Here is a 27,494-nt window from a genome sequence, read left to right on the forward strand (position 1 = left end):
GGTGGAGGTTTGTTTCTCTTCCTCCCCTGACACATATAAGTACAGGTCGACGGAGAGGGCAAGAAGACGGAGGAACTTCAAACGATAAGGAAGGGAAGGGCAGCAGCTGCACCTGCTGTAGGTAAACGAGATCGGCGTCGAAGGTTTACGAAAGCTTCAACGAGAGAGGCTGGAAGGGTACCTTGTCGGCCTTTGAATAAATCTTCTTCGTCTTTCGTTTTCCTCTGCGAGAGCAGAGCAAGCCTTTTCCATCCAATTCCTTTCGATTCGTCTTTTTTGCTTTTTGTCGAGATGGAGTCAGTTATGTCGAATTCTCACAATATAGCGGACTCAATAAACTCGAAACCTGAGAAGATCATCATTGATACTGATCCAGGAATTGGTAAACTTCTTTCTTCCGTCATTCCATCTGGATCTCTTTTCTCTCTCTTCGTTTGCTTGCCTTTTTCGCTTCAAGATGGACTATAGTCTATACTGTGAACTTACTTCAATGCACTTGTTCTCGCACGCTTCTCTCTTTTTAATTTCGTTTCTATAAAGTTTCTTGTTTAGATTTTCGGTTTTTAAAAATTCTCCACCTGAATCCCTGAATCGTCCTGTCCTCTTACCTCCATCTTTAACGTTACTGTAGAATAAAGGATAAGACCATCGGTTCTCTCTATAAGAAGGCCGTACTGCTCAGTTTCTTGCAGTTCGACCTGTTTGATCTTATGATCCGGTCAATTGATTGGGGAATGAAAATAATAGTTGGCTTTTTCTTTCTCGTTCGCTACAGATGAGGCTTTGTCAAACGTTTAGGAATCCATTATTGTAAATATTTCTTTCGGACTCTTACGATGTTCAGATGTTTTGGTTTTCAGATGACAGCATGGCTATCTTTATGGCGTTTCAAACACCTGAGGTGGAGGTGTTAGGTTTGACTTCAATATTTGGTAATGTCAGTACGGCAGGCGCCACACGGAATGCTTTGCTCTTGGTAAGTATACGTTGGCTGCAATACAAGTTCTCTTCAGCTTAACCAAAATTTCCTTTTCTTAATAGTACGTTATATGCTTAAAAACATTGTGACATGTTTATGATTAAATTTTTAATTCAATGTGTTAAAGGATAGTGTGAGATGGCAGGGCGTCCGGATATCCCTGTTGCAGAAGGCAGTTCTGAACCTCTAAAGGTAATGAAGCTTTACTGCTTATGACTGCAATCTTTAACTACTTTCACCAAATTTGTTCACAGGTTTTGTGTATTTTCTCTTGGGTGCTGCTTAATTGTTTGCCACTCCCACTTTTTAGTCATGTCTTGAAGTTAATGAATCTCACTTTTATGCTATTTCAAATTTGGTTGGCTTCTCTCTTATTCAAAATCAAGCCTGAATTTATTTTTCCCAATTGAGCATCATTGCTCTGTGCAACTTGTTATACTTAAAACATGGAACACCCTCAATATTGTCCATTTCTGTAATGTGAGTCTTTATTACCATTACTTCCTTGAAAAAGAAAAGAAAAAGGCTGTACCTAGTGTACAAAGCTCTGGTCAAATGTACACCTTACCCTCTATTAACAAAGAGGCTCTTTCTAGGACTTGGACCCAAGACCAAGTGTTCAACAAATAAGCACATGACTAATGCTTCAAGGAAGACCTTTACCATTGATCCAGTGGTGCATACATATTTGTCATGAAAAACTGCATGTAGTACCTTTAGATGTTACTTTACTAGTTCTGGGATGCTCTTATGTATAAATTTGATTGAAGCTAGGTTTGTGTGTGTGTGGTGTGGTTTTTGTTATATGCAACCCATATGCTTTGTTTTATAAGCTAGAAGGTTATTTCTAACTCAGAAAGTTGAATTGTTGAAACAGGGGGGAATACCACGTGTTGCTGACTTTGTTCATGGCTCTGATGGGTTGGGGAATTTATCTTCGCCGCCCCCAAAAGAAAAGAAAATTGAGAAGAGTGCTTCTGAATATTTAGTCAATAAGGTCTCTGAATATCCTGGTGAGGTATCCATACTGGCATTGGGTCCACTGACAAATTTAGCTTTGGTAAGTGTTAATATCTTTTCCTCAGTCCACCGTTGCTACCTATTACATGTTTTGTCAATTTGGTTTTGCATTGATTACCTTTCTTTGGTCACAATTAGGCAATCAAAAGGGATTCATCCTTTGCAAGCAAGGTGAAGAGACTGGTTATACTTGGTGGGGCTTTCTTTGCATTGGGAAATGTCAACCCCGCAGCTGAAGCTAATGCAAGTACTTCTTGTCTTCCTGTTCTATAAATTTATTTAGGATAAGATATCTGATTGCAATATTTACTCTTTTTGGTGTTTTATGAGAAGTTATACATCATATTGAGTGTTGCATGTAACTGAATTATCTAGGATGTACTTCAAATATATCCATCTTGCTTTTCAGCTCCTGCTAATGGATACTTATTCTGAAATCCTGAATTGGTCAATAGGTACAAAGAAATGCCTTTCTGGGAATTAACCTATTAAACTTGGATTAGCTATGATAACTATAAAGGCTATGTTGATTTTCTCCATTTTGTTGTCACTGTGCATTCACTTTGCTGAGTGGGCTCTTAAAGCCTGGTGTTGGGCCTGAGGGTTTACGGGTTCCTATCTTAGAGCTATCATCATTAATTTTTCTTTATGAAGGAAAATTAATGAATGATGGATGGTCACCCACACACAACTTTCTCAAAAAGAGATGTTTGATTCTCATTGAGTTTGAGTAGTCTCTCTACCAACCATTGGTTTGATAACTAGTAAATGAATATGTCCCCGGGCCACAACATCAAGGCAACCTCCAGGTTTGGTTTTAACTGATCCAATGGCACCTTCTTCTTCTTCTTCTTCTTCTTCTCTCTCTCTCTCTCTCTCTCTCTCTCTCTCTCTCTCTCCTCTCTCTCTTAATATAGGCTTGTAATTTTATTTTTTATTTTTTTTGGGGGGGAGGGGGGTTAAGAAGGCTTGTTGGTCGTTGTTCTTACTTGTTTAAGATATAGTCGGATTAAATATACTTTGCTTTCATAAAATTCATTCCCTTTATCATTAAAATAATGAGAAAATGTCCCAGACAGAGACTTGTTCATGTGAATTGTTAGCAAGGCTAACTAAGTAATTTGTGCACATTATTTCTTTTACTTTTTTTTGTGAAGTTATTTGTCTTTTTGAAATTCTACAGTTCATTTAAAAAAAATACTATTGTTGTTTATGACAGAGGACAGTTTTATCTCTCATCTAATCAAATGTTGGTTTGGTTCAAGCATAATTCAAATGAAGATTGATATAGAGCTTGAGTTTTTACAGATAACTGAAATAAGATTGATGAAGTTGAGAGGTGGAACATTGAGATGGATGTGTGGCTAAGGTAGGAAGGGTAAAAGAAGGAATGGTAGTATACTAAAGCTGATTTGAGCGTATGATGTAGATCAAATAGTGCAAATCATTGTTCATGGGTACTGTGCAGTGAGCCAATATATGCCATGCAAGGAGAAGATTATCGAGGGCTTTGTTTTATATTTATTTTCTATTTTGTTTGCTTAATCATAGTAATGTTTGGCATTATTTGTTTTGTGTTTCTATTTTCCTTCTCCATCAAGTAGTTGTGTTTTGATTGAATTTCTGTTTTTGTAACCTTTTCTAATGTCAGTAAATTGCTAGGGTCTCCATTTGCTTGTTGTACAAGTTCAAATAGTGAGGGACTTCATATTTCTGTTTCTTTTCCTCTAATAGAAACTCACTTTATATGATAATTTTTTTCTCTTTTTTTTGTTTTTGTTTTTGTTTTTGGGTGGTGGGTGAACTGGAAGTCCTCCCCCATGTTTTAATGAAAGCTGATTACATGTTTTTACCTATATGAGGTGAACAATCTCGAGGGAATGCAGATTCAATACCCAAGAGACTTGTTTCATTAGGAATGAGTCTAGGTTTGGGTTCTATACTGATGCCTTTGATCTGGATTCAGTATGCTTTCTTTGATATGCTACTTTTATGGGCCCAAAATATTAATAATTTGGTTGCATATAAAGGTTAGCTGTCCTATTTCCCGTAGTTTATTTATTTACTGTTAACCAGTGGTTCGTGTAAGTTGTTTTAGGACATTCCCTTCTTGGCTGGGGAGTATTTCTTCATAAGTATTGTTGAGTGCTTTTGGTTTCCTTACCTAAGAGTCTAGGATTAGGTTAGCCCTATACAGTTCAGTGGAGTCTATTTTTGAGTCCTTTATATAAGGTTGTAAGGATAGGTGAGTATTGGAAACTTGTTTGGGGAGTATAAGTGAAAAGCTTTCTGCTGCTCCTCTTCGTCTTTGATGAAAATTTTATCTTTTTGGTTGTGGTCAAGGCTGATGAGATGTTTGATTCAATTAAAACCTTACAAAGCAAAGTGATGCAAACTCAATTCTAGGGCTAGGGTTTCTAAGGGAATTTCCAGAATTTAGGATTTGCCTAGAATCTTCTAGCAAATAAAGGTAAAATATTATGTAGAGGTTTTGGGATGTTGTGGAGATCTAGAGACAATTAGGAATTGACTAATTGTTGTATGGCCTTGGTTTGGGATGATTAGGATTTTACTCAAATCTTTATGGGATGGTTTTGAGATCCAAAATCTCCCTGGGGTTGATTTTTTTTTTGGGGGGGGGGGGGGGGGGAAGAAGGATGGGATAATTTGGATCACTATGGGTTGGTTCTTGGACAAATAAGCATCCCTAATAGGTAAAAAACTTTGGAGAGAAAACAATTCAGTTTGTGGGATGGGATCGAAGATATTGGACAACCTATCTTTTCTTCTCTTCTTTCTTTTCTTTCTTTTTTCTGTTTTTTCTTGTTGCCGCAAGTCAGCGAGGGAAGGGGAAGAGAGTCCGAGAGAGGGGAGGGTGTGGGGGCTATCGCAAGGGCTGGGGAGGGTTAGTGAGGGTCATAAGGGGTAAATACAGGGGCTTAGGGAATCACGGGGGTGGGGAATGCTGCTGCTGTGTTGCAGCAGCAAGAGGGAGTGGACTAGAGAGGTGCACAGAACAGAGGAGGGGTAGGGGAGTGCTTCCAGGGGTCTAGGGGAGAGGGGGAATGGGTAGGGGGCTGCTGTAATTGCAGGGGAAGGGGAGGGGGGTTGGGCTGCGAATGGTGGGCGAGGGGATTCCTAGGCCTTACAATGGGAGGGGAGTGATGGGGAAGGGTTGTGATGGAGGTAGGATGCAGCGGAAGGGGCTCGAGGTGTGTGTACTTAGAGTTGCTGCAGTGTGCTGTATTACATGCTGGATTATAGGAAGAAGAGGGACAGTTCAGAGATCTTAAACAACTGCGAGGTCCTACCCAAATAGGACCCTGCTGCACCTTCCTTGATGGCAAATGTCAATAATTGTTATTCATCAGACTTACTTACAAAGAAAGAGTAGGCTTTTATTTATATCCTACTGAAAGACCTTAACTCCAAGTGGGATTCCTTTAAGCTGCGTTTGTTTGCTGGAATAAAGGTGGGGTGGGAAAATTCTGGAAAAAAGCAAAAAATTTTCTACTTTTCCTTTAAATCCTAAAACTATATATTTTCTGGTGAGGTGGCAACCCAACTTCCCCCCCCAAGCCTTTTCAAAACCCTACAAAAAGTGTGGGATTTTGTGGAAAAATGTGGAAACCACAATTAATACTTCTCCACGCTTTCCTTTCCTTCTCTTCTCCCTCACCCCTCTACACATGGGGCCCACATGTTTTTTTTTCCCACCCCACCTTTGCAAACAAACGCAGCTTTATAGATTAGGATCCCACCATGTTAATCACAACCATTAAAATAAAAATCAAAAGATCTAATGGACCCTAATTGACACATGCTAAAATAAAACTCTTAGTAACTTAAAATGCTAATTAGCACATGGTAAATTTATTTAATTAGAACACTAATTGACATGTGCTGGACTAAGGACTCTTTCTCAACTAATAACTCAAATTAAGACTTCTGAACAAGATTGGGCTCTAAAATTAAAACTGAATTTCTAGAATTAATTCCAGCAACTAAATAGGGCTGAAAATACCCGAAATACCCTCCATAAGGGTTTGGCCAGCTAGTTTGGAAGGACATTGGGGCCCACTTTAGGATTCAACCCAGGGGGTTCAATCTGTGTTCAAATCACGAAGCCTAGGTGGTTTCATGGTGAAATTGGTTTTTGACTAATGAATTCCTTGGCAATGTAAACCCCAGGAGGTTCAAACTCAACCTCCCTTCAAATTATTGTTTGAACTTCTGCTTTTCATTCAAGGTTCTTAAACAAGCTGCTGCCTAGGTTAGGTTCTACTACAATGAGCATGAGTTTACAATTTCCCCATCACCATTTTTCTTCTAATCCCTCTACAGCCCCTGACCCTAATGTCCTGCTAGTTTTTTCTTTTCTTTTGTCCCCCAATTTTCCAATACCCAAATCAGCCACAACCCATTCCCATGACTAGAGGTGTCCCAAAATTTGATGACAACATCCCCTGCGCACAAGTGGAACTTGATCATTGTATATCCTTCCATCAATTAAAACCCTCCATCTTAAGTTTTTCTCAGAAAGCCCAAGTTCCACTCCCAATCCAGCCATCGGTTTTATACCAATTCGGCTTGAATTCTTTCCTCTCAGCTGGTAATTCGATCCATGCTCTAGCCCATAATTCCACTTCTAACCCTAATTCCCTTCATTGTTTACTTCTAGAAACCTGAAACAAATTGCTGAAATTTCTATTCCAGCTATATTCCCGTGAAACCCTAAAGCTCACTGATACCCGTTCCTAGATTTGTCTACCATAGTCCCATCATTCTATCCTAACCCTTAAATTTTTTTCATTGAGTGTATTAAAAAATAATAAAAAAAGAAAAAAAGAAGAAGAAAAAGAAGAAGAAGATAGAGGGAGAGAAGAAGAAAAAGCCCTACTTTATCTAATGAATCCACTTATTTCATTGATGATTTTGTTTATGGGCTCATAGTTGATCTCCTATCAATCTAGGACTACATGCCTAAGGGAGATTGAGGGCTCAAACCACTATTCTTTCATTCTTCCATCCTCTTCTGCCTAGTTTTTGCTTTTCTTTCCAGTTTCTCGTTTATATCCTGCAATGGGTTCCTTGGAGGTTATCACCAACATATTTGAGGGTCTATGAAGGTGCTATTGCTGAGAAGGCTGATCTGTTGCTGCTATATTAATCACTTGGTTAAAGTTTGAAGACCATACTTGGCTGATTTGCTTGCTGTAATCACTATAAGTTGATCCTGCTGCAGAGTTGACTTCCTCAGTGGATAGCTGGGGACTCGGTTCTACATTGGAGTAGACATGATACATGATAAGCTACAAGACATTTGTTTGAGGTGGCATGATGATCATGTTCAATTGTGGCCTTTGGATGCCTTAGCACAGACCTAAAATCACTCTCAGAGAAAAGTAGTGAGGAAAGACATGTAGCTTGGGCCTTGGGTCAAGTATTCGAACAGAGTTGATTGGAGGATGAGGATACATGTAGCTAATCCCATTTTGATGGGATAAGGCTAGGTCCTGTTTCTTGTTATTCTAATTTTGTTTGAATCTACTAACTGATTATTGAATGGCACAAGCATAACCTCACCTATTATATCATGCAATTGAAATGCACTTCTGAACTATATGTTACAGCAAATTATTGTTTAGCCATGAATTTCCTCCAGCATAAATATTATATCTGTTTTACTTTACTTTCAGATCTATGGTGATCCAGAAGCAGCTGATATTGTGTTTACTTCTGGGGCAAATATTGTTGTTGTCGGCATAAATATTACCACCCAAGTGAAACTAACAGGTTCAAACAACCACTTCTCTTTTTTCAGTTCCTCTTGATGATTATTCTTTAGTTATCCAGTTAGTTGTTACGTGAACCTGTTAACCAAGTTAAACAACATCCAATGTTTCAGACGAAGACCTGTCTGAATTGAGGAATTCCAAAGGAAGAAACTCCCACTTCATCGGTGAATTATGCAAATTTTACAGAGATTGGCATGTGAAATCTGATGGTGTCTGTGGTAACTTCCCCTTCACATACTTATCAGATAACTGTTTTTAGCTATTGTTATCATGATGCCCCATCAACTTATGTCACTTGAGTTTCTCAATTCAGGCATTTTTCCTCATGATCCGGTGAGTTTTGTGGCCCTTGTTCGTCCTGAGCTTTTTACATTCAAAGAGGGGGTTGTGAGGGTTGAAACTCAGGGTATATGTGCTGGACACACGCTAATGGACCAAGGACTGAAAAAGTAAGTTCAGACAGTCATACTATCACACTGCTCTATGGAGTTGGATCCCCCATGGCTTATGCTGTTAAGATTTGTGTTGCAGATGGAACTCGAACAACCCTTGGACAGACTATGCCCCTGTTTCAGTTGCATGGACAATCGATGTGGAGGGTGTCACTCGGTATATCAAGGAACTGCTTGCAAAGGCATGAAGCATTACTAGTACATAAGAAACCACAGGAACTGAAGCTAGGATTGTCTACTGTTTTCATTTTTGACAATCCGTTTGTCTTCTTTGTATTTGTCAAATTTTTATAATCCGTCTGTCTTCTTTGTATTTGTCACAAATTAATGGATGTGTTTCACGTATTGGGATCACATACCTCAATTCATAATTGAAGACAGACGATAAAAAAAGAAGGGAGGGGAATAAAAAAAGAAAAAAAGTTGGACATTATTTACAAAATACCAAAATAATTATTTTCAAGAAATTCTTAAGTTGTCTTCTTATTCACGAAAAGCCGAGATGATGATATACTTTGTAAGCCTCTAAATTTAGTATTTACCAGTATTTGTGCTACGATCATATGCGAGGTGGTTAGAATCTCTGGGCAACAAAGCATCCAAAGAGATGTTATACATTGTGAAAACAAACACATCTTCTTTATCAACCATCATACGTATTTTACCCGGGAAAAGAAAAACCATCATATCATATGTAGACAGATGTCTAAACAAGTTTTAAGTGAAGACCCACACTTTAGTCTCCTACATTATAAATCGCAAAAATTCAAATTCACTGGCTCACGTATAAATCATTTACTTAAATGGACTAAACCATGGTTGAACCTAGAGCTACTTAAACCAGAGAGTATCCATCATCTATTTAAACAGAGACTAGAGCAAATTATCCATCTATTTTTTTATATAAAAAATTTGCTTGTTATGATTTCTTCCTTGGTTTGAAACTATGCCTGGTTATTATTTCCAGCAATTGCAGCTGAGCCCTGTATTAATTGGTTTTCGCTTATATGCTACAAAGCCGATCATCTTGATTACTTTATCCGCATGCTTTGACTTTCAGACCTATTAGAGTCTAAGCAGTGTAAAATTCTAATGATCTGGAGCACATTTAATTAGAGTCTTATCATATAGCTCATCTGCAGATTACAGAGTTTTCACTTTTGGTTAAAACAGAGTACGGAGACTGCTTCATCAAAGATGTCTGAAGGGTTTCCTTCACATAAGTAACAAGGAAGTGGGCTACTCCCTGAAAATGAATCACATAAATAAGGTTTACTAGTAGTGAATTGTATTTATGCTGTGTTGAACAAATTCTATTACTATAAACATGATCGACACTAATTAATTGGAACCTAGAATTTTTTGTACACCCTCACCCCATCCTACCCCAAGAAAAGGCCTTCATTTTAAACAATTCCAGACCATGAACAGGAATTATCTTTTAAGAAAGATAAAGAGTAAAAACACCTGTAATCAATCAGCCATTCAGCCCAGTGCATACCAAGGGGTTTCTTCAGTAGTAAGGATGTTTGCTTACCCTCTGGAGAACTACTTTCGTCGCCCTCTGAATATCCTGGCTGCATCTCTCAGCTTGTTAGTCGAATCTTCAATTCTTTTAAATAAAACTCCCAACTTCTTCTCAACCTCCTCGATCCACTGCTTCCTCTTTCCTTAGGGTGGAATCAGTTTATCCAATCAGAGTTTGGATCTCTATTGAGAAGAAGTTAACTGTAACCCGAATCTCCTCCAAGTCCTTGATGGCAACACAAGTGCCAGCGCACATCGGGACAATCAATTCCTTCCGTCCTTTCGGCACATTCTCATAGCCTTTCCAAAGTGAATTAAACCAGGTACCCATTGATCCTACAGGAATTGAAGTAGCAGCTGCCGCTGCAGCAACAACATGAGGCGCTGCCGTGGCAACTGCCACCACAGAGAAAATAAAAGTGGCAGCAAAAGCGGAAGCAAAAATAATGCTTGAAACCTTCTTCCATTTCTTCACAGATTCAAGCTTCTTATCATATTCGTTCTTTCGAGGCTCCATCTTCTCCGTAAATGGCCAAATACTTGTTGTCATCTACCAAATCTTCCTCCTCGCAAACTGTGGCAATGCAAATTGAAGGATCTTCCGGCTTTCACGAACCTTCCTGAGGCATTCATCTTAGGCCATATTACCGAAATTTAAAGTTAGGAGACCTTTATCGAAGTAATCCTTCACAAGTAGGAAGAGCTTCTGATTTTTCCATTTAACTTTATTAGAATCTAAGATGTATTGAACATCTTCTGGGTTGATCACAAACGGACTTCCTGTGACTTTTCTCAGTGAGTCAAAGGAGAGAGTTCGAAAATTGACCCTCGAGGCGACTGTGTTAAAAACAGGGTCCGCGACCACGTGCAGGGTGGAATCACAAGACTGCGAATATGAGCTCGTTGAGCTCGTTGAGCTCATCTCGGTCTCAGCTGTGCACTGCAAATTGGAATCACGCTGAAACATGGCCGGAGCCTCTCCTTTCGTCTTTGCTGAATTGTCCTCCCACAGTGATGCACTTACTCCTATTCAGATTCTGATTAGAACCCAGAAACCCATGTATTACATGGATGGCTACATTTAGGTTTTCTTTTACAAAATTAGCTACAAAACAAAGTTTATTTAGTTAAAGTTGACAGTCGGACTGATCAACGAAATTCGGGCTCAACAACAATATATTCAATTCGCTGAAATGAGAAACAAGTAATTTGTGAAACCCATGGCATTTTTTTAGCCTACTGATACACTAGAATTTGAAAATTTCCAAACGTATGAGCTCGGTTGTTACATGGAACTCCCTATACAATGTAGCAAGGGAGGGAAATCTGGATGGAACAATTTTAAAATTTCAGTAAATGATGAAGGAAACAGAAGAAGAAGAAGAAGAATGACCTATACATTGAGAACCATGATCACCTGACTGAGTACGTGTTTCTTGGCATGTTAACATGCGATTGTAATACATCAGAATTCTGTGGAATCAGGCTGATTTGCCTTGGAATTGACATTAGAATCGGCAGAGGAATCTCAGGTTGGTTCTTGTTCTGCAGGCACCGTAAGGATCTGAGGAATGCCATGTACAACAAGCCAATCACCGAAATACATATCCGGAAAGATCACAGGAACTCCATTTAGCAAAACTTCATCACCAGACCTGGTGACGTAAATCGTAAACCCTCTCGACAGTGTCTCCAGTGTGGTTCCATCATCTAATGTAGCCAGATCCGACCAAGCAAGCCTGCAAGGAAGACCATGGCGATGGAACACCGTTGAATTTTCACCAGAAAGTTGCTTTAAGTCCTCCATTGTTTCATCAACTGGTGCGAATATCGTTAGCTTGTTCTGGTCGCCAGACCGGGGTAGTTGCAGTTCTAGGAAAGAAGCCATGACGGAGTAACCTCTGTCTCTGATGCTATCAGAAGCTACCGCAAAACCGTCTGGATCCAATGCAGAAGCGGGAACCGAACAATAGAGATCAGCGGTAGGAGCTTCGACCGGAGGCAAATATGAGGATGTACTAAAAGAAGGATCAAAGAACCCCTCGATTCCTAATATAAGTAAAGATCCATCGTCAAAGATGATTGACTCATTGATCTTGACATTGTTCACTGAGATCTGCTGACCAGAAGCCGATGTAGTGACCACCAACGAGTGATTAGGGTACAAGGTGGGGATCTTGGTACCGTACGGCAGGGTTCTGAGGCTTTCTACCGAGAGGATCAGTGGCGATATGTGGTACTGAAGGAGATCGATCGAAGGTTGCCCCGATTCAATGAAGGCGGAGTCGGCAGGAGAGAAGATTGTCCCATGGGATGAATTGGGGATTAGGGATTGGGCGACGAGTTGAAACGTGAGTGACATGGACATGAAACCTGAGTCTGCAAGAATTTCCACGGCATCTTGGATTTTTTCAGGCGGAATCGCGAGAACAGAGGTATAAAGGAGAGAGAATGCGATGAGGGAGAAGGAAGATAAGGCCGCCATTGCTGATGTCTCTTGAAGTTTTCTCTGTTCGCAGCGCAGCTCTGGTTTCTCTCTCTTTCTCTTGGTAATGCAGAGAGACTGAAAAAGGAGTTTCAAGAGCCAGGAGGAACGTCAAACCTCATACTGTTAAATACCGTTTCGGCGGGAAACGGGAGTACTTTTCAGTTCAGCCACTTCAGCTTAAAAAAATGTGATAGGACCAAAATAACCCTGGAATGCCTCCAAAGAATCAGAGAAGCTGTGAAAAAAAATAAAAATTTTCGAAAATTTTTGTTTCAAAAAACAGTTTTAATACAACAATAAATTCTTGTTATTTATGTGTGTTTTCTCGAAGCAAAATTGTGCTCATGTTAGATTTAACTGTAAAAGTTTAAATAAGAATATTAATGGAATTCAACATAAGAAATCTACTAAAACCGAGGGGAAAAAAACAAAAAAAACAAATCTGATGAGATATAAGAAGGTTGAGTAGTCCACGATGATGAGCTAATGTATACGGTATACCATCAGGTTCCCAAACCAATACTGTGCCAGTACTTTCTTTCTTGAATGTTTTGCAAGATATTTTGCTCATCATCGCCAAGCTAATCATAAGATATTTTTTAATTATTCTAATAAAAAATAGATAATTTCTTTTTAACCCATTATACATAAGGATTTAATCGACTTTATAATTACACATAAGATAAGAATATAATGATCTTTAAAATGGAACTAAGTCATATGCTATCTTAGATAAGATAAAATGGGATGGCAATGCTTAAAAGGCCTCTGTTTTAGTATCCAAAACAATTTGCTCTTATTTATTTAGAAGATTTTCTAGACATCAGGGCGCGGATAAAGCTAAAAAAGGCTGTTCTTTGGGAACGGAAGAACGGTTAGGGCAAACGGCATAGAATAAGTGCTAAAGATCACTGCGAACAAAAAATAGTTTTACCAAGAACAAAACAAAGTGATAAAATTGGTTACAAATTAAAGCCTTAAAACAAGTTTCTCAAACGCCAACTTACTTTTCAAAAAAAAAAAAAAAAAAAAACCCCCAAAAAAAAAACACAAAACAAAAAAAAAAACAAACCCACACAACCACCACAACCCCACGGACCTATCCATGAATTCAACCCATGAGTTGCCAATCACCAGCAAACAATGAAAGGGGCGGCACTCACAGTATTTCCATCTTTCTAAATGGATGCAAAAGTAAAACTCGCCAAGAATCGCGACAAAATTCATTTTCCATAATTCACAAATCCCTACAATGGTTTATTACACTAGTCATTGTACAAGGTAATTCATTTTCCAACGTTTATGGTGCAAGGTAGGTGGTGCTCCACTGCTCCCAAGGAAGTGAAAGGAATAAAACACTGGAAAACAAGGGCATCAAGATTCGAAAGCTACAAATATAGGCACCTCAACCAACAAAAACATTTGGAAGATGGAAATCCTCCAATAAATAATACAGCAGCGAGAGCAAGTTCAGATCCCAGTTCTCACCAACTTAGAGCTACATTTTCTTTGGTTGAGTGAGGTTCTGGCTCAAGAATCAATTTGATCTGTCGCCTTTGCAGGTGGGAAATCCAACTGTTCTGTCAATGCTAAATCAGGTGGTGGTACTGGGTTTGTTTGCTCCACATTGATTTCAGCACTTTCATACTCCGAAAGGAGATCTATGAACTCATTCAGCAGCCGTTGCACTTTTCTGTTTGAAGCGATGGCGGGAAGTATATCTTCTCTTAGAAGTTTGTGCTTTTTAATTCCCTGCAGAGACAAACATCGGGAACCTAAGCCTCAAAACCAGAGTCTGCACACAACAGATAGGGGCTGGAAGGCATAATAACAGAGAATAAATAGCAATACCAGCACACAGGGGTCCCATGCTGCCTTCTTGGCATCTGATGGCATGGACTCTGCCATCCCTGTTGGAGGCCCAAGAAAGCTCTCACAGACTTCCCGTAAGCGAGACTCATCTGCTTCTCTGCAATGAATTATAAGAGACAAATTACATTAGAAACCATAGAATTGAAGAAATAATTATTTAAGATACCAGAAATCTGTTCCAGACTTCTCTAAAGTAAACTGATAGATACATAAATTGTAGTAATAACCCTAGAACTGAAGAATATATATATATATATATATCTCAGACCAGAAGGACGATTATCCGAATGTTGCGGAGGTCTGATCCAAAGCATCTACATTGAATCTTGTTCTACTATGCACCTACAGAAGTGATCAATGTCACTGAAGACCTAGCCAAGGCCAGGGATAAGATTATGCTGGCAGCACTTTGTTATCTTAAACTGCTAGAAGTTAAATTGGATCCAACTTTCCTCCTCCATATTGGTACTTCACTAATCATATTTCCTGTCATAATTGCTATCATAATCTTGAAGAGGCAGGGTAGACAGTTACTGTAGACGTTCTCAACTTTTCATCATCAAACTTTTGTCCTCTGTGCATGTATCTCCTGAAACCCTAGGCACCCCTGCAAGAAAGATTACTTCCAACCAACAAGGCAACAACCCAGCATCAGCATCTAAACCATCTGTGGCCATGTGGAATCATCTTTGTTATAACCAATTCCTTGAAAGCCTACACATTCTGCACATAACTTTCCAGGCTCCAATAAAAAAAATCCTTACATCTTGTACTCACAATCAAAGCACCTAAACCTGCACCAAACCTTCCATACCACCCTGCTGGACCATTCTTTAAATCTTCCCAATCACTACAAATTCCAAACGTATTCAAGCACCAACTAGACCATAGCAGTTGAGGACCATGAACTCTAGCATTATCTGATTCTGAATCCTAACCTGTTTCAGTTTCCCTGAAAAAACATCAGTAAATAACTCTTTCAACTCATGCACTACTCTTTAGTCTCTGGAGTTTATCCCTAACTTATTGAGCCAGAGATGAGATCTAAGACCAATATTTACCAAAAATACTTGAGTTGAACTTGTTTGGACACTGATCCTGCACCAAGCTCATTCAGTTTCAACTTTCAGGCCAACATCAGAAAATGAAGTGGCTGACTTCACTGTCAATAGTTAAGTAACTAGGAGATCTTGGGTGATGCAATTTTCTCCCCTTTTCTTGATGTAATTGTATTACTAGGATCAACTTCCATATTAGAACTGTCACTATTCAAATTTTCTGTTTTCGTTTACATTGATCAACCTTCATTAAGCATTGAGGAGCAAAGAGGCAAGCATAAGGCACACTAAAACTAAGTTGCATCCAATATTATATTAAAATGTCTGATCAAATCAGTCCTCCTACTTCTTCCGGTATGGTATTTTTTCTATCCTTACAGCCACAATTAAAGCCATGGAAGCCCTCTTTTGTGTTTTCCTCTGGAAAGGCCAAGAATCCTCTGGATTCCTTTACCCCATCAGTTGTCCTTTGTATGCCTCCCCAAACCTGAACATGGCCTTGGTTTTTGTAGGCTTTGTGAATACAACAATGCCAACTTGTTGAGTGGAAGATCTCCACTAAGCATGATTCCATTTGGGTCCATTGAAGTTATTCCTACTTGTTCAGCTCCGATTCCATCGGAATGTCCTAACACACTCCAAGGTTTGAGATTTCGTTTCAACTCAAAACAGGTTGAAATATTGAGTTATCAGTGAAACATGATACAATGGTTTACCATGTTTTCAATGATGGCTTCAGTGGGTTTGAAACTACCATTAAAATGCACGAACAGATATTCAAAAGTATTCAAATCTAAATTGCAATTTACAAATTAAAATACAATTTAATATTGCAGCCCCTTGGTGTCCTTGCACCAAAATACCAACATTCCGTTGAAATTCAGTCAACTGATTAAATTTTGTTTTGGACCAGGTCTCTCCCCCCCCGGTTGAGGACCATCTCCGGCTTGTGTTATGTGTGACTTGAATTCTTGTATCTAACTTCAAAGATGGACCTGCAACTGACATATTTTGGTGGGCGACCCGAATGACCCGATTTATGAGATTTGAGGATTTTTGTCTTACGTTTTGGGTCAGAGTTTCTTGTAACGCTGTTTTGGAAATTGGTTGGTAGATGTCCATTGTAGTCTTCTTACTATATAGTGAAAGTTCTTCTTCCTCAACTGTGGACATAAAACACTGCATGGGTCTGCGAACCATGCTAAATTTTTGTGTTCCTTTCAATTTGCTTTTGTTTCTGTTTGTGATCTCTTTGTGTTCTTTCTGACAGTTTGGAGAAAGCTCCTCCTAGGACCTCTTGCTCTCTTTGCCATCTCTACTCAGGTCATTGATAATACTCCTAGGCATCATTTGGGTGTCTTCTACAACCTCTTGGGCCCACACAAAGTATACACGACCTATATCACAAGCTTCACTTTGCTTTTTGAATTCATCTCGGATACCTTTGGATTCCCCCATCCCATTCCCCTTCGAGTCTTCACTCAAGTCTGGTCCAACCTTGCCCCTTGCAACTCATCCCTTAAGATCGCATCATTTGGCTCCCCCTCCCCTACCGGCATCTTCTCCTCCTCTTTTGTTTGGAACCTTACTTGTACACCTAGTCAACCTGCTTGGCACTATCTAGTTTGGTTCAAAGGCTATATTCCCTACCATGTCTATAGTGTCTAGAAAATCTTCAATCTTTGTCTCCAACTCAAACAACCCTCATCCAGAGATCCCCCCCCCCCCATTAACCCGAACAACAAAGGGAACTCCATCCTATGTTGGAATGGCCCCTAAGCTGTTAACCATCTCTTCTTCTCTTGACCTTTCTCCCACCCTATATGGAGGAAAGGCATTGCCTCAATTTGGCTTTACCTAGATGCTCGTTTGGGTTTTCCAAGGATTGGTTATAGCTTTTGAGATCCTTCTCCTGGCATGCCTATTTGTCATTTAGTCGGCAAGTTGGCGTTTAGTGCTCTAGTATCCTACTTATGGTGGGAACCAAACATTTGGAGATGAGCCTTCAACTCTAGATCTCTAGACTTGATTTAGAAAGTCCTCTACTTTAATGTCTCCACTAGTCTTCAAATACTTCCTCACCCCCAAATTTTGGATACCCAAGGAACAAGCTGATTGTTGTTACCTGGGGTCTAGGCTCTCTTTTAATGCCACCTAGTCAGTTATAGCCCCCCCTTTTTTTCCCATACTTCTTGTACATTCCTCTCCTTTCTTCTCCTACGAGGTTTTTGGCAATGATAGTCTTCATTTAATAATGAGAACAACAACAACAACAACAACACACTCCCACTGCAATTTATGGTGTACGTATCATATGATGAAATGACTTTCAGATTTTTAACCCCTCATAAACTGGGACAATAAACGTGGGTTTTGTTTATTCAAAGGTAAGTACAATGGGAAATCTTTGTGTGGTCAAATTGAACTGCGCCATGTTTTTTATGTAATTAAGCATCACTTGTGTATCAGTAGCCACAGGCTACAAATATATCGAAGACTAAGGAAAAACTGCCAAAGAACCTCCAAAAAATGTAGCATCCGGGGACGATAATAATTTAGACTACTAGAATCCAATATATTACAAAACCTAGTATAATAAATACAGCAAGAAACTATCCATTATGACCTAAGAAGAGAATACTGCTCGTCAAATCCATTCGGGCAAGAAACTCACCTGCTTGAGGTGCCAAGGGATTCTGTTCTACAACCTTCCATGAAAAGGTAGACATGGCAACCGCAAGAAATGGCATAAATGTTTTAAAAATTCGACCACTGAATCCAACATATTCTTTACCAAAACTTCAAGATGATGAATTAAACAAGAAAAATAACTTTCTAACTAAAGATTTGAGACAGATATACAATGCAACAGTTACAGCAAGAAATTCTAGCAAGAGAAAAAAAATCAAGATACTGAATAAAACTCCCTAACCTTGCCAAAAAGCGTACGTAGGAGAGAAGGCACTGACGATATTCCTTAGGGGACTTCAATGCCAGTGAAGAAGCCAATTGGGCCTCCAGATGTGCCCGGGTCTGCACACCATCATCTGTCACTCTATCAGCAGACAACCCTAAGTCAACTCCAGAGAAGCAGGATACTTATCTGCTAATCAAATATCAGAAAATAATTAAGAAAAGAAAATAAAAACCTGCTCCAACTTGGCTTTCTAGCCAAGAATTTCCCAACATCCACCTGCAAGGCAGCTAGCTCACCGCTTTGAATTGAACCTAAACTCCATGCACTTGTAAAATTTGATGCAGGGAAACAATCATCTACTATCCTTAGCCAACACATGAGGCTCATATCGAAAAGGAAAGCATGGCGGGTTGCCAGAACAACAAGAGGTGAACCAGATTTTGAGAACCTTGCAGATATAACTTTAATTGTGGCTGAAAACAAAATGGTGATAATCAATACCAGAACCATCATGAGTAAAGATTCATAAAACTACAAACTATGATCAAGTCCAGACTACACACAGACCAGATCACTGATTGCAAAAGCAGCAACATAGAAGGAGGGGGGGGAAATTGCCCACCCATGACCTTCCCATCCCATTCAGGTTACATTTTGAAGCAATACCTATGTCTTTGGTCGATGAACTTTGACTTGAAGTGATCAAAGTAGCTAGTGAGTCATGCAGAAGACAGGTCCTTTCAAACAGATCCCATACATATAATGACCCGCTCCTTGTGACAAGCAACAACTTCCAACAATCATCGCAATCTATAAATACTGCTGCAGATCCCATCATAATGGCAGGCATGGCTCGCCTTCCACACATTGTGTATATCTACTCAAAGACAAGGAATAGGATGAAGGTTTAAAAACAACAAAATACAAAGAGAAGATCAATTACTCCCTTCACTAACTTGGTAAGAACTAATCATGTATTATATTATTCAACTTAGATTTAAAAGGCTCCATATGTATTTAAGCATAACTAGTGCAGGTTCACTATTGTGACAAAACAGGCAAGGGATGCCACTTTGGAGAAAACTTTTACATGGAGATGAGTCAGAATATCAAGAATGTCCACATGTTTGGGATGACTATTCACGTAGCAAAAAATGCCACTTCAACCTCACAGGATGTCAAGTTAGAAAGCCAAGAATAGCCAAAATCAGCGTTATTGATAGTAAAAAGAGTAATTCATGATCACCCATGGGGCTGATAAGCCTGATAAGAAAAGAAAATTGCAGACATGGCTAAAACAGATGTGCATAGAAAAGAACCTTATCACTTATGGATCATGGCTTCACAGATATTTGACCTACATTTAACTTAATCAGTGAAGGAGTTAGCCCAAGTCAACTTAGTCCCCACAATCTTTTAACCTGATAGTAAGTTCAAGACATTCTATTTTGCTGTTCAAGCAGCAATACACAAAGTTCACTTTGTCCCTCTACTCTGTACAAGAAACTCAGATCATCAAGATATTAATTTATTATTAAACACACTATTGCCTTTAGGTATTTCTATTTGTACTTCTACACTGAAATGTATAAGGTTTTCATTTAACAGCCAGAAATATTGCCAATTTAGGGGGGGGGGGAATTAAAGAACTTGTGTATTGGTATTTGCACTATTATTTGTAACTTTTCAAATAAGTTGTTCTCAAGTTGCAAAGGCTGTCACTTAACAACCTTTATATTGAACCTACTGATAAGCATCATAGATACCAACATGAGGTGATGAGAACCCAGGATGCCCCGCTCTTTTAATACAATAATGTGCAGGCACAGAAGTACTGAGTATTTCTTATGAATATAATCTATTGATAAGTGACCAAAATGAGGTCGTTCAAAACCCAAGATCTTCAGCTTTTAATGCAGTAAGGTATAGGAACAGAAATATGACACTATGAATCTCAAGATTTCATTTTTGTTAGACGATCTTCTTTCACAATGCGGTAAAGCTTTATATCTACTGATGTTATCATGCCTCATAAGTCATGCCAATTAACAAAGGGTCCTAAGAATCTACTCTGCACAAAGCCAGTCTCTTAAAGTATCCACAATATCAAGAAAGGTAAGACCTTAGTGAACTGTGCTAGAGAGATGCTTGTGACCTAAAAGTCATCCTAACCACCAACCTGCTTGCCTATCTACCACACAAGCAGGAATAAGATTGTCTATTTTTAACAATAGCTTGAAGCTAGCGAGTTCTACTGGATCTTGACATCAGGATTGATGGGAAAGCTCTCTACATTATTACAATAAAAAAGAAGTTCTGATATAACGAGACACTACCTGTAGACAGCCATCTTCACAACCCACAGCCCAGAAATTGGAATTTCCAGCTAAGGCAGTTGCTTTTCCAGACACTCTATCAGACCAAAGTGCTTGAGCCCCTCTTGTGCATGCAACTTCTGTTTCCTTAGTTGTAAACATCTTTCCAACTCCAGCAATGTCATTAACAGCTCGCTCTACAAATTGAGCTTCCAAGCAAATTGGGATGGAATTTTCCCCTTCTTTCTTATCAAAGACCCTAATTGAAAGTGCAGTACTGCAGGCAACCTGTGAACCACAAGCCTTTACAACTCCAGATTTTTCTACAGTAATTGTTCCATCTGCATCTGCAGAGACTGGAACCCTTTCAATAACAAGGTTTTCACTAATGGTAGCCCTAGCAGTGATACCAGAGCACTCCCTCACACCAGAATGGTTCACTTCAGAATTCGTACTAAATGGTCTTTTAAGAGAACCTTCCCGGGTCCCAACAGTGGCAAGAAACCCCTCATTATTGCATTTTTGCTGATCTGCAGGATTGGATTCAAGTACTTGAGCTGTGGTCCCACCAGAGATATTTTCCTGATGAACTGGCACACCAACTACTTCTGGGATAATCCTCTTTCTGCCATCAGGACGCCTATACTCCCTTTGCTTCACGGGACAAGAAATCAGGGCAGGACTTGGTACTTTGTTCAACTCCTCACCACCACTAGCTCCTCTGTTTTTGCTTCTATGATCAGGTTGGGAATCAGAAGATTTTAGATTTGTCTGACTAACATTTGGGACCCCAAGATCCCCAGAAGATCTTACAGATGTTTGGTTCTGCTGTGCATTGGAAGTGACCTTGTTATCAGCAGATTGCTTAGCTGAAGCTGCTTCAAGCAATAACTGAGCGGGGCTCTCAGCTAAGTTTGCCTGTCGTCCTGTTGCATCACCATAACGGTTCCTTTTTAACTCATCCAATTCAGCATCACTTATTCGATGTCCCAGCTCCTTAACCTCAAAGCGGAAAGTTGCCACTGTCCCATCCAAGGAACAGGCAAAAAGTGAATAACCGTCAGGACTCCTGTTACATGGAAAGAAAGATAAGAATTTCCCTTTATACTTTGGGGGAGGGCAGACGTCCAAAGAGCAGTCCCCCCCCCCCCCCCCCCCCAAAAAAAAAAAAATTTTAAAAATTTAAAATCCATTAAATTCAAGGAATATGCTAATTATCTGTGGAAACAACTTTAAGTACTAAAGACCTGTGTACCAGGATAAATCTACGATACTCTGGGTAAAGAAATGCTTAGCAACAAATAGAGGGCGGGCACTCGCAGTTGTCCATACAGTTACAGTGCGGTCCTGACTCCCAATTGCAACCACATTGTATGGCAGTGATTCTTTTGCTGCAGTTTTAGAGGGCCCATTAGACCACCCAGCAGTTGCAGCTTTCACTTCCTGACCATTTGGGAAGTTCCTCCGGAACATTGAGTGATTAAATCTTACAACTATAACTGGGGCATTATGCCCTAAGAAATCAAAAGTAGCAGACCAGTCCCCCCTTTCTAGCACAGGTGCAGAATGCCTGGGCTTCTGGAAACCATGAGTTGTGGTGATAAAATGGCCACAAGGTGACCATCCAAGCCGCCTAAAAAAGGTTGAACCAAGCTGAAAAGATCCTTCTCAAATTAGATAAGTAAAAAAGAAACAAATTACAAAGGGGAGACATCTGGTAAGGTGCACATACAGATTTCGCCCAATGCCCTTCTGTCTTATGGGCAAGACTCCAATCACTTGTCCGCCAAATAATGACAGTCTTGTCATCTGATTGACTGGCGATGAAAGAACCAATGGGATCCCAAGCAACACCTTTAACTAGGCTTGAGTGACCCCTTAAGACAGCAGTGCAGATACCATTGCTCATGTCCCAGATGTGAATTGTGTTATCCAAACTCCCACTGGCCAATATTGAGTCATCCGGAGACCAATTGAGATCTACCTACTTCAAGCACATAAGAAGTATTCTCCAGTTAGAAATTCTAGATAGCACGAGATATTTGGTCAAGCACCTAAGTGAAAAACCTTCATTACCACATCTGCAGTGTGTCCTCTCAAAGTCATTATGACTTTCCAATTCTCGACATCCGGGGGATCTCCGCTACCAAACACAGTGATGCCTGACCCTGGCATCCTCTCATGAATCAGAATCACCTGATCGTCAGACCCTGATGCAACATACCTGCCATGCTTTGCCCACCTAACACAGTTAACTGACCCAAAGTGATCACAGAGGGTTGCAAGCAGCTTCTGAGACAATTGGTCATTCCCTGAGTTCCCGTCCAAACATTTTGTGTTCCATATCCGCACCTTGAACAGGACAGAAATATTAACTCTTATACAAATATAAAGCTTAGTATGAAGCAGCAAGCATAAACATATTCACCAAAATTACAGTAAACAAGGACCCTGGTGCGTCCAACACGAGTTGCCTTAAGCACATGGCAATTGAATTAATGACAGTTAGAAGCCACAAGAACTGTAAAGAATTGCTTCCTTGACAAATTCTGGCAGTATGGCAAACTTGAAATCCACAAAAACTACAACCGTGACAACGAAGTCTGGTCACATAGATGTTATCTAGCAATCGCCACGCTGAAAATGCATATGGTGTAACACTGGCTTTTCTTGTCTAGTGTCCTGACTTGAATGTGAATTATAAGCAGTTCAAAGGGGTTGCATGATTTAGTTGTTTCCCAATTGTACAACATAAAAAGAAGTACAGAAGATCAACTGCCATTTCAGTTTCACAGGGTATACAAGCATGGTATAACGAAGCAGCATTATACCAAAAACTAAGATTTACCGTCACTCCAAACTAACAAATTATGATGATCCAAGGTTATGCAGGGAGATTCATGGTTATTAGTCTAGCAGATTAGAGCTATAAACCCACACGCACACACATGGAGTATAAGTAAACTAAGCATCAACACCTGATAAATTCAAGAGAGTAAACTATGAGATACCACATGAATCCATAATTTAAAAATTAGCGACCGAGTAGCAAACCAAACAAGCCAACTAAACTGGAAGTTACTGAACTATAGAAATAATTACTTTTTTTAAAAAAAAAAGAAAGAAAGAAAGAAGAAAAAGATGAGTCAGCCGAGAAAATCTATACCTTGTGATCCCCGCCGCCAGTTGCAAACCTAAGACCACCAGGTTGAATGTCAATGGAAAATATCTGCATTCCTTCGTGTCTAATCCAGATTGGCTTGTCGCATCTCATTTTCGGTTCTGTTGCTAATGTCCCAGACACTTAACCGTTTCCTTCACTTCCCTTCCCTTCCCTTCAGCAAATAGCAACGGCGTTTGCAAGTGCATGAACCAAGGGCAAAAAACTAGGTGAGAGGATCGGTCTTGACCATGTCTGTAGAACCCTAGTTGGGTCACAGAGCAAAACCGACCTCCCTCAACGATGTAAATTTAGTAGGTAACGAACTCAAACTTCGTCTCTCTAAAAATCAAACATTAAATTCTCACGACAGATATTGCTTCCAAGAATCAAAAGACTGCAATTCTGCAAGGAAGAAGGTTGATGATAAGAACAAAAAAAGGTGTCAGAAGATAATCTTTGCTATTTTATCGTGTTACAGAGAGAAGGAAAGAGATGCTATGCTTTGAATGATTTTCAAAGAATCAACTTCAGAATCCGGGGGTGGAGGTCTGCAGAAATTGCACCGTCCATTTCTCTATTTCAAAGAGCCGCTTCCGGTTTCAGCTCCGACTCCCGCTCCGTTCGCAGGAAATGTAAAACGATGAGTGAAATTGAAATAAAATCTTTTTTTTTTTTTGGGTCAAATTTTTGAAATAAGGTCTTTTACAGTTTTACCAAAGAGGGTTTTTCAAACTGATGTACGCTCATTAAGGACAAATTCGTAATAATCATTTATCGATGGAGTAATAATTCAGCCGGGTAATTTTGAGTCCGAATCTGCGACCCGTCGGGGAGCACAAAGACAGCTTTTCCACCCAAAATACAGGGGGCTTAGAGGTGGGTGATGGGAGTTTTTTTTTTTTTTTTAAATATATTTCAACTGTAGGGTCCACTGATTTTGTGGTGGTAAACCCCAAAATTCAGTACATTCTGTGCTCCGATAGGGAGTGATGATCCGGATTCGGTAATTTTCATCTAAACGTCCTGAGGTTTGGCCTATGTTATTTTTAGTTTAAAAAGCTGAGACTTTGCATCAGCATGTGCTTGAAAAAAAATCAAATAAATTTATACTTTTTTTTAGTCTAAAAATTATAAAAAAATCTTCAAATTCAAATAAATTTTATAATATGATCAAAATACTATCATATGTTAAAATGATTCAAGGACCTATTAGCTTAAACTCTATTTGTAAAATAGAATTTTAGTCGAGATGGATGAACAGATTTCCCTTCAACAATCTTCTTTATTTCTCATTTACTCAACCAAGGAGCGTTCATCTCTCCATTTAAGCTTATTTATCTCAAAAAATTAAAGACGTCAAAAAATAATAAATTAGTTCGATCTTACATTAGTAATGTTAATCATATATTTTATAGTGAAGAGGTTGGGGCTCGACCCTTGTAGACGGCATATGTAATGTCTTCGTCTCTTATACATAAAAATATGTGTCCCAAAAAACATCAGTATACATAGCTTTTGCCTGTCATTGGCAATTTTTTCTGGGCCCGAAAAAAAGAAAAAATCACTGACTTACCCAAAGTCCCAATTAAAACCATCACACAAGTAAACCCCTTATCTGTTCATCTGTGCCAAACCTACCAGTACCACCACACAGCACCATTAATGTGGGCTGTGGCTTTGTTGGACAACTAACACTGATAAAATAAATTACGTGTAGGTGGTGTTGGTTATCTGTACTATTGACGACCAAATTCTAATCCAATCAATGAAGTGGATTAGCCCATTATGGCTTCTGGTGCACCCTACCAGAACCTGTTGTTAATGGGACTCAACAAATTCTAATCCACCCCAGATGTAAAAAAATTGGGACAGTTGTGTGTCTGCCAAGAGAAACCCAATCTTCTGGTTGACAATTACCTGCCAATATCTTCAACAACTACAACGACCATGAGAAAAAGAGAATTGAGTTTGTCTTCATATTTGGGATTCCTTGAAGTATAAATTAAGTAACTAATTTTAAAACCGTCAGCATTAAGAAGTCCAGAGCAGAGAGGAGAGTTACTTGAAAGCTTCGAACACAATCATGGCGAATATCTCTTCAACAAGTTCTGGGAGTGCAGCATCAGTTGCAGAAAGGTTCTCTTGGTATTGTGCTTTGTTCCTGCTGGTGCTACTCCTGTTGGATTGCTGCGACCCAGATGAAGCTGAATTAATGCCGGTTCAGAGATATCAGAGTGAGAGCGTAAACAGCAAGAAGGTATGTGATGAGATTTACGTGGTGGGAAAAGGGGAAACTCTGCATTCAATTAGTGAGAAGTGTGGTGACCCTTTCATCGTTGAAAAAAACCCACATATTCATGACCCAGATGATGTTTTACCTGGTCTGGTAATCAAAATCACTTCCAACGTTGGGTAGGAGAGAAGATCATTTCTTTACCCTTTTCTTGTTTTGAAATTCCTTGTAATGGAAAGCATATATTGATATTGTGCACAAAAGAAAATTAAGATCAGTTACCTTTTGAAGCTGCTTGTATGAACTCTGGTTATCCGGGGCCTCTTTCTACTGACAAAAGAAAAAGAATTCCAGAGCCTCCATAGTCGAACGGATTCACCATATAGGCCTTACAAGGCTATTTATTTATTTTTATTTTTTTTTGGTCAGAAGCTCAATAACGGGGGTATTTAGTTGAACAGCCAATATTCTCTCTCTCTCCCCCTCCCTGAAATCACTCTGTTCTGAGAAAGATTTATTTTCATTGATATCTCACACAGATTGTCGGAACCAACATTGCTGGACCAACTAGATAAGCATTGCCCTTTTAAATATACAAATTAGTGAAGCACCAATTAAGCATTGTTTGATGGGTTTCGAATATTCTCAAGCCCAAAGTAATACCCGTGGGCCGTGGATTTGGAAATTTCTGAAGTATTTGCTTTATCTTCTTTTTAATTTTTTAATAAAAAGTATTGTTTTATTAAGCAATGCATCAATTTTACTCCATTGATCATTACATTCCAAAATATATATATATATATATATCACTCAAATTTATTTTTTTTGGGTAAACTATATATCACTTAATTGATATGATGTGATGTGAACTTATGACTTAGGTATGGCAAGAGTTTGGAAGTTGGTCTTATATTTTTCCTTCACATATTAGGAAGGGAGATACACTTTAAATTCAGATGAAAATGAATTACAAGAGGGACCATATTAAACTCCTTTCTAATAGGAGTTTGGATTAGTTATTCATTAAGATGAAGCAATGTACTTTTGAATTGCACAATAAAAGATGGGACCCAAATATGATCGATTGATATTTTTTTGTAATTTTTTTTACTTTTGATCTACACAAATAGGTAGGCCCCATCTCTTTACTTGTAGTTCAAAATCATCAGAGAGCACATTATTCTCTACTAATGGGGATCGATATGACTCACACTGTCCTAACTAATATATGATGGAGAGGTATGAGAGGAGTATAGACGTCGAGTACAGACGTCTTTACCTCGTAGGGTAGAGAATCCAAATTCATACATCCACTAGAAATCAAATTTTCTTGGGATAGTAGGGCTTTATGGTACTTCAATAAAAGGCAATGTCTTGGTTATTTATTTTACATAATCATATCAAACTTAAATGGCCTTAGATTTATAACTGGGCTATGGGCATGTTAAAATTTAATTAGGCTTTAAAAGACAGATCGAGTAGAAGCCATGGTTACTAGAGCCTTGTACTTCTGATGTCAGGTGTCATGGGCTAGTTTGCTTCGTTGCTTTCTTTTTTTGGTCTAATGCTTCGTTCCTTACTGCTTCATATTGATCGTAAGCATGATAAAAGAAGAATCTGCCTACGTGATTGTTTTTATTTTCTTGCTTCTGTAGAGCTTGGAGAGATTTAT

General features: G+C 39.1%; 4 protein-coding genes and 1 pseudogene across 10 annotated transcripts; 2 read left to right on the top strand and 3 right to left on the bottom strand.

The window, feature by feature from the left end:
* The first annotated feature begins 20 nt into the window (after positions 1-20).
* On the top strand, positions 21-8,959 carry URH1 (uridine-ribohydrolase 1). Its single transcript, XM_089164507.1, has 9 exons — positions 21-382; positions 861-976; positions 1,112-1,171; positions 1,857-2,039; positions 2,138-2,242; positions 7,699-7,795; positions 7,908-8,015; positions 8,111-8,246; positions 8,329-8,959. The coding sequence occupies exons 1-9, from the start codon at positions 292-294 to the stop codon at positions 8,435-8,437; spliced, it is 1,005 nt and encodes a 334-aa protein (XP_089020633.1). The 5' UTR covers positions 21-291; the 3' UTR covers positions 8,438-8,959.
* Positions 8,960-9,762: 803 nt separating this feature from the next.
* Positions 9,763-11,219, bottom strand: LOC149027657 (UPF0496 protein 1-like; annotated as a pseudogene).
* LOC149027658 (putative fasciclin-like arabinogalactan protein 20) lies at positions 11,020-12,312 on the bottom strand. The gene has a single exon (XM_089147204.1). It carries the CDS (start codon positions 12,259-12,261, stop codon positions 11,305-11,307), a length of 957 nt encoding a protein of 318 aa, XP_089003330.1. The 5' UTR covers positions 12,262-12,312; the 3' UTR covers positions 11,020-11,304.
* Positions 12,313-13,485: 1,173 nt separating this feature from the next.
* LOC149027659 (protein HIRA-like) lies at positions 13,486-26,362 on the bottom strand. Of its 7 annotated transcripts, XM_089164520.1 has the most exons (13): positions 26,105-26,362; positions 25,865-25,972; positions 25,652-25,776; positions 23,593-23,991; positions 22,503-22,778; positions 22,159-22,410; positions 21,682-22,079; positions 20,448-21,495; positions 18,778-18,988; positions 18,344-18,584; positions 18,127-18,249; positions 14,116-14,233; positions 13,486-14,016 (listed from the first exon to the last, which is right to left on the bottom strand). In XM_089164520.1, the coding sequence occupies exons 4-13, from the start codon at positions 23,698-23,700 to the stop codon at positions 13,795-13,797; spliced, it is 2,997 nt and encodes a 998-aa protein (XP_089020646.1). In that variant the 5' UTR covers positions 23,701-23,991; positions 25,652-25,776; positions 25,865-25,972; positions 26,105-26,362; the 3' UTR covers positions 13,486-13,794. The 7 variants fall into 7 exon arrangements, with proteins under 7 accessions (XP_089020646.1, XP_089020634.1, XP_089020637.1 ...); XM_089164508.1 differs by lacking the exon at positions 25,865-25,972; XM_089164511.1 differs by lacking the exon at positions 25,865-25,972 and having other exon boundaries at positions 25,652-25,793.
* Positions 25,673-26,005, top strand: LOC149027660 (uncharacterized). The gene has a single exon (XM_089142033.1). The coding sequence runs from the start codon at positions 25,673-25,675 to the stop codon at positions 26,003-26,005; it is 333 nt and encodes a 110-aa protein (XP_088998159.1).
* Positions 26,363-27,494: the final 1,132 nt, after the last annotated feature.

The sequence above is a fragment of the Hakea prostrata genome, chromosome 1 (assembly GCF_041222555.1).
Source record: "Hakea prostrata isolate BN-2017 chromosome 1, UWA_Hpros_2, whole genome shotgun sequence".
Classification (NCBI taxonomy): Eukaryota; Viridiplantae; Streptophyta; class Magnoliopsida; order Proteales; family Proteaceae; genus Hakea; species Hakea prostrata.

Bases quoted from the DNA above. Each gene is read 5' to 3' on its own strand.
- URH1 (XM_089164507.1), top strand. From the start codon at position 292: ATGGAGTCAGTTATGTCGAATTCTCACAATATAGCGGACTCAATAAAC. The intron at 977-1,111 runs GTAAGTATACGT...GTTAAAGGATAG, and splicing joins CACGGAATGCTTTGCTCTTG to TGTGAGATGGCAGGGCGTCC. The intron at 2,040-2,137 runs GTAAGTGTTAAT...GGTCACAATTAG, and splicing joins CACTGACAAATTTAGCTTTG to GCAATCAAAAGGGATTCATC.
- LOC149027658 (XM_089147204.1), bottom strand. From the start codon at position 12,261: ATGGCGGCCTTATCTTCCTTCTCCCTCATCGCATTCTCTCTCCTTTAT.
- LOC149027659 (XM_089164508.1), bottom strand. From the start codon at position 23,700: ATGAGATGCGACAAGCCAATCTGGATTAGACACGAAGGAATGCAGATA. The intron at 22,779-23,592 runs GTATAGATTTTC...GTCCTGTTCAAG, and splicing joins CTGGCGGCGGGGATCACAAG to GTGCGGATATGGAACACAAA. The intron at 14,234-18,126 runs GTTAGGGAGTTT...AATTCATTGCAG, and splicing joins TACGTACGCTTTTTGGCAAG to AGAAGCAGATGAGTCTCGCT.
- LOC149027660 (XM_089142033.1), top strand. From the start codon at position 25,673: ATGGCGAATATCTCTTCAACAAGTTCTGGGAGTGCAGCATCAGTTGCA.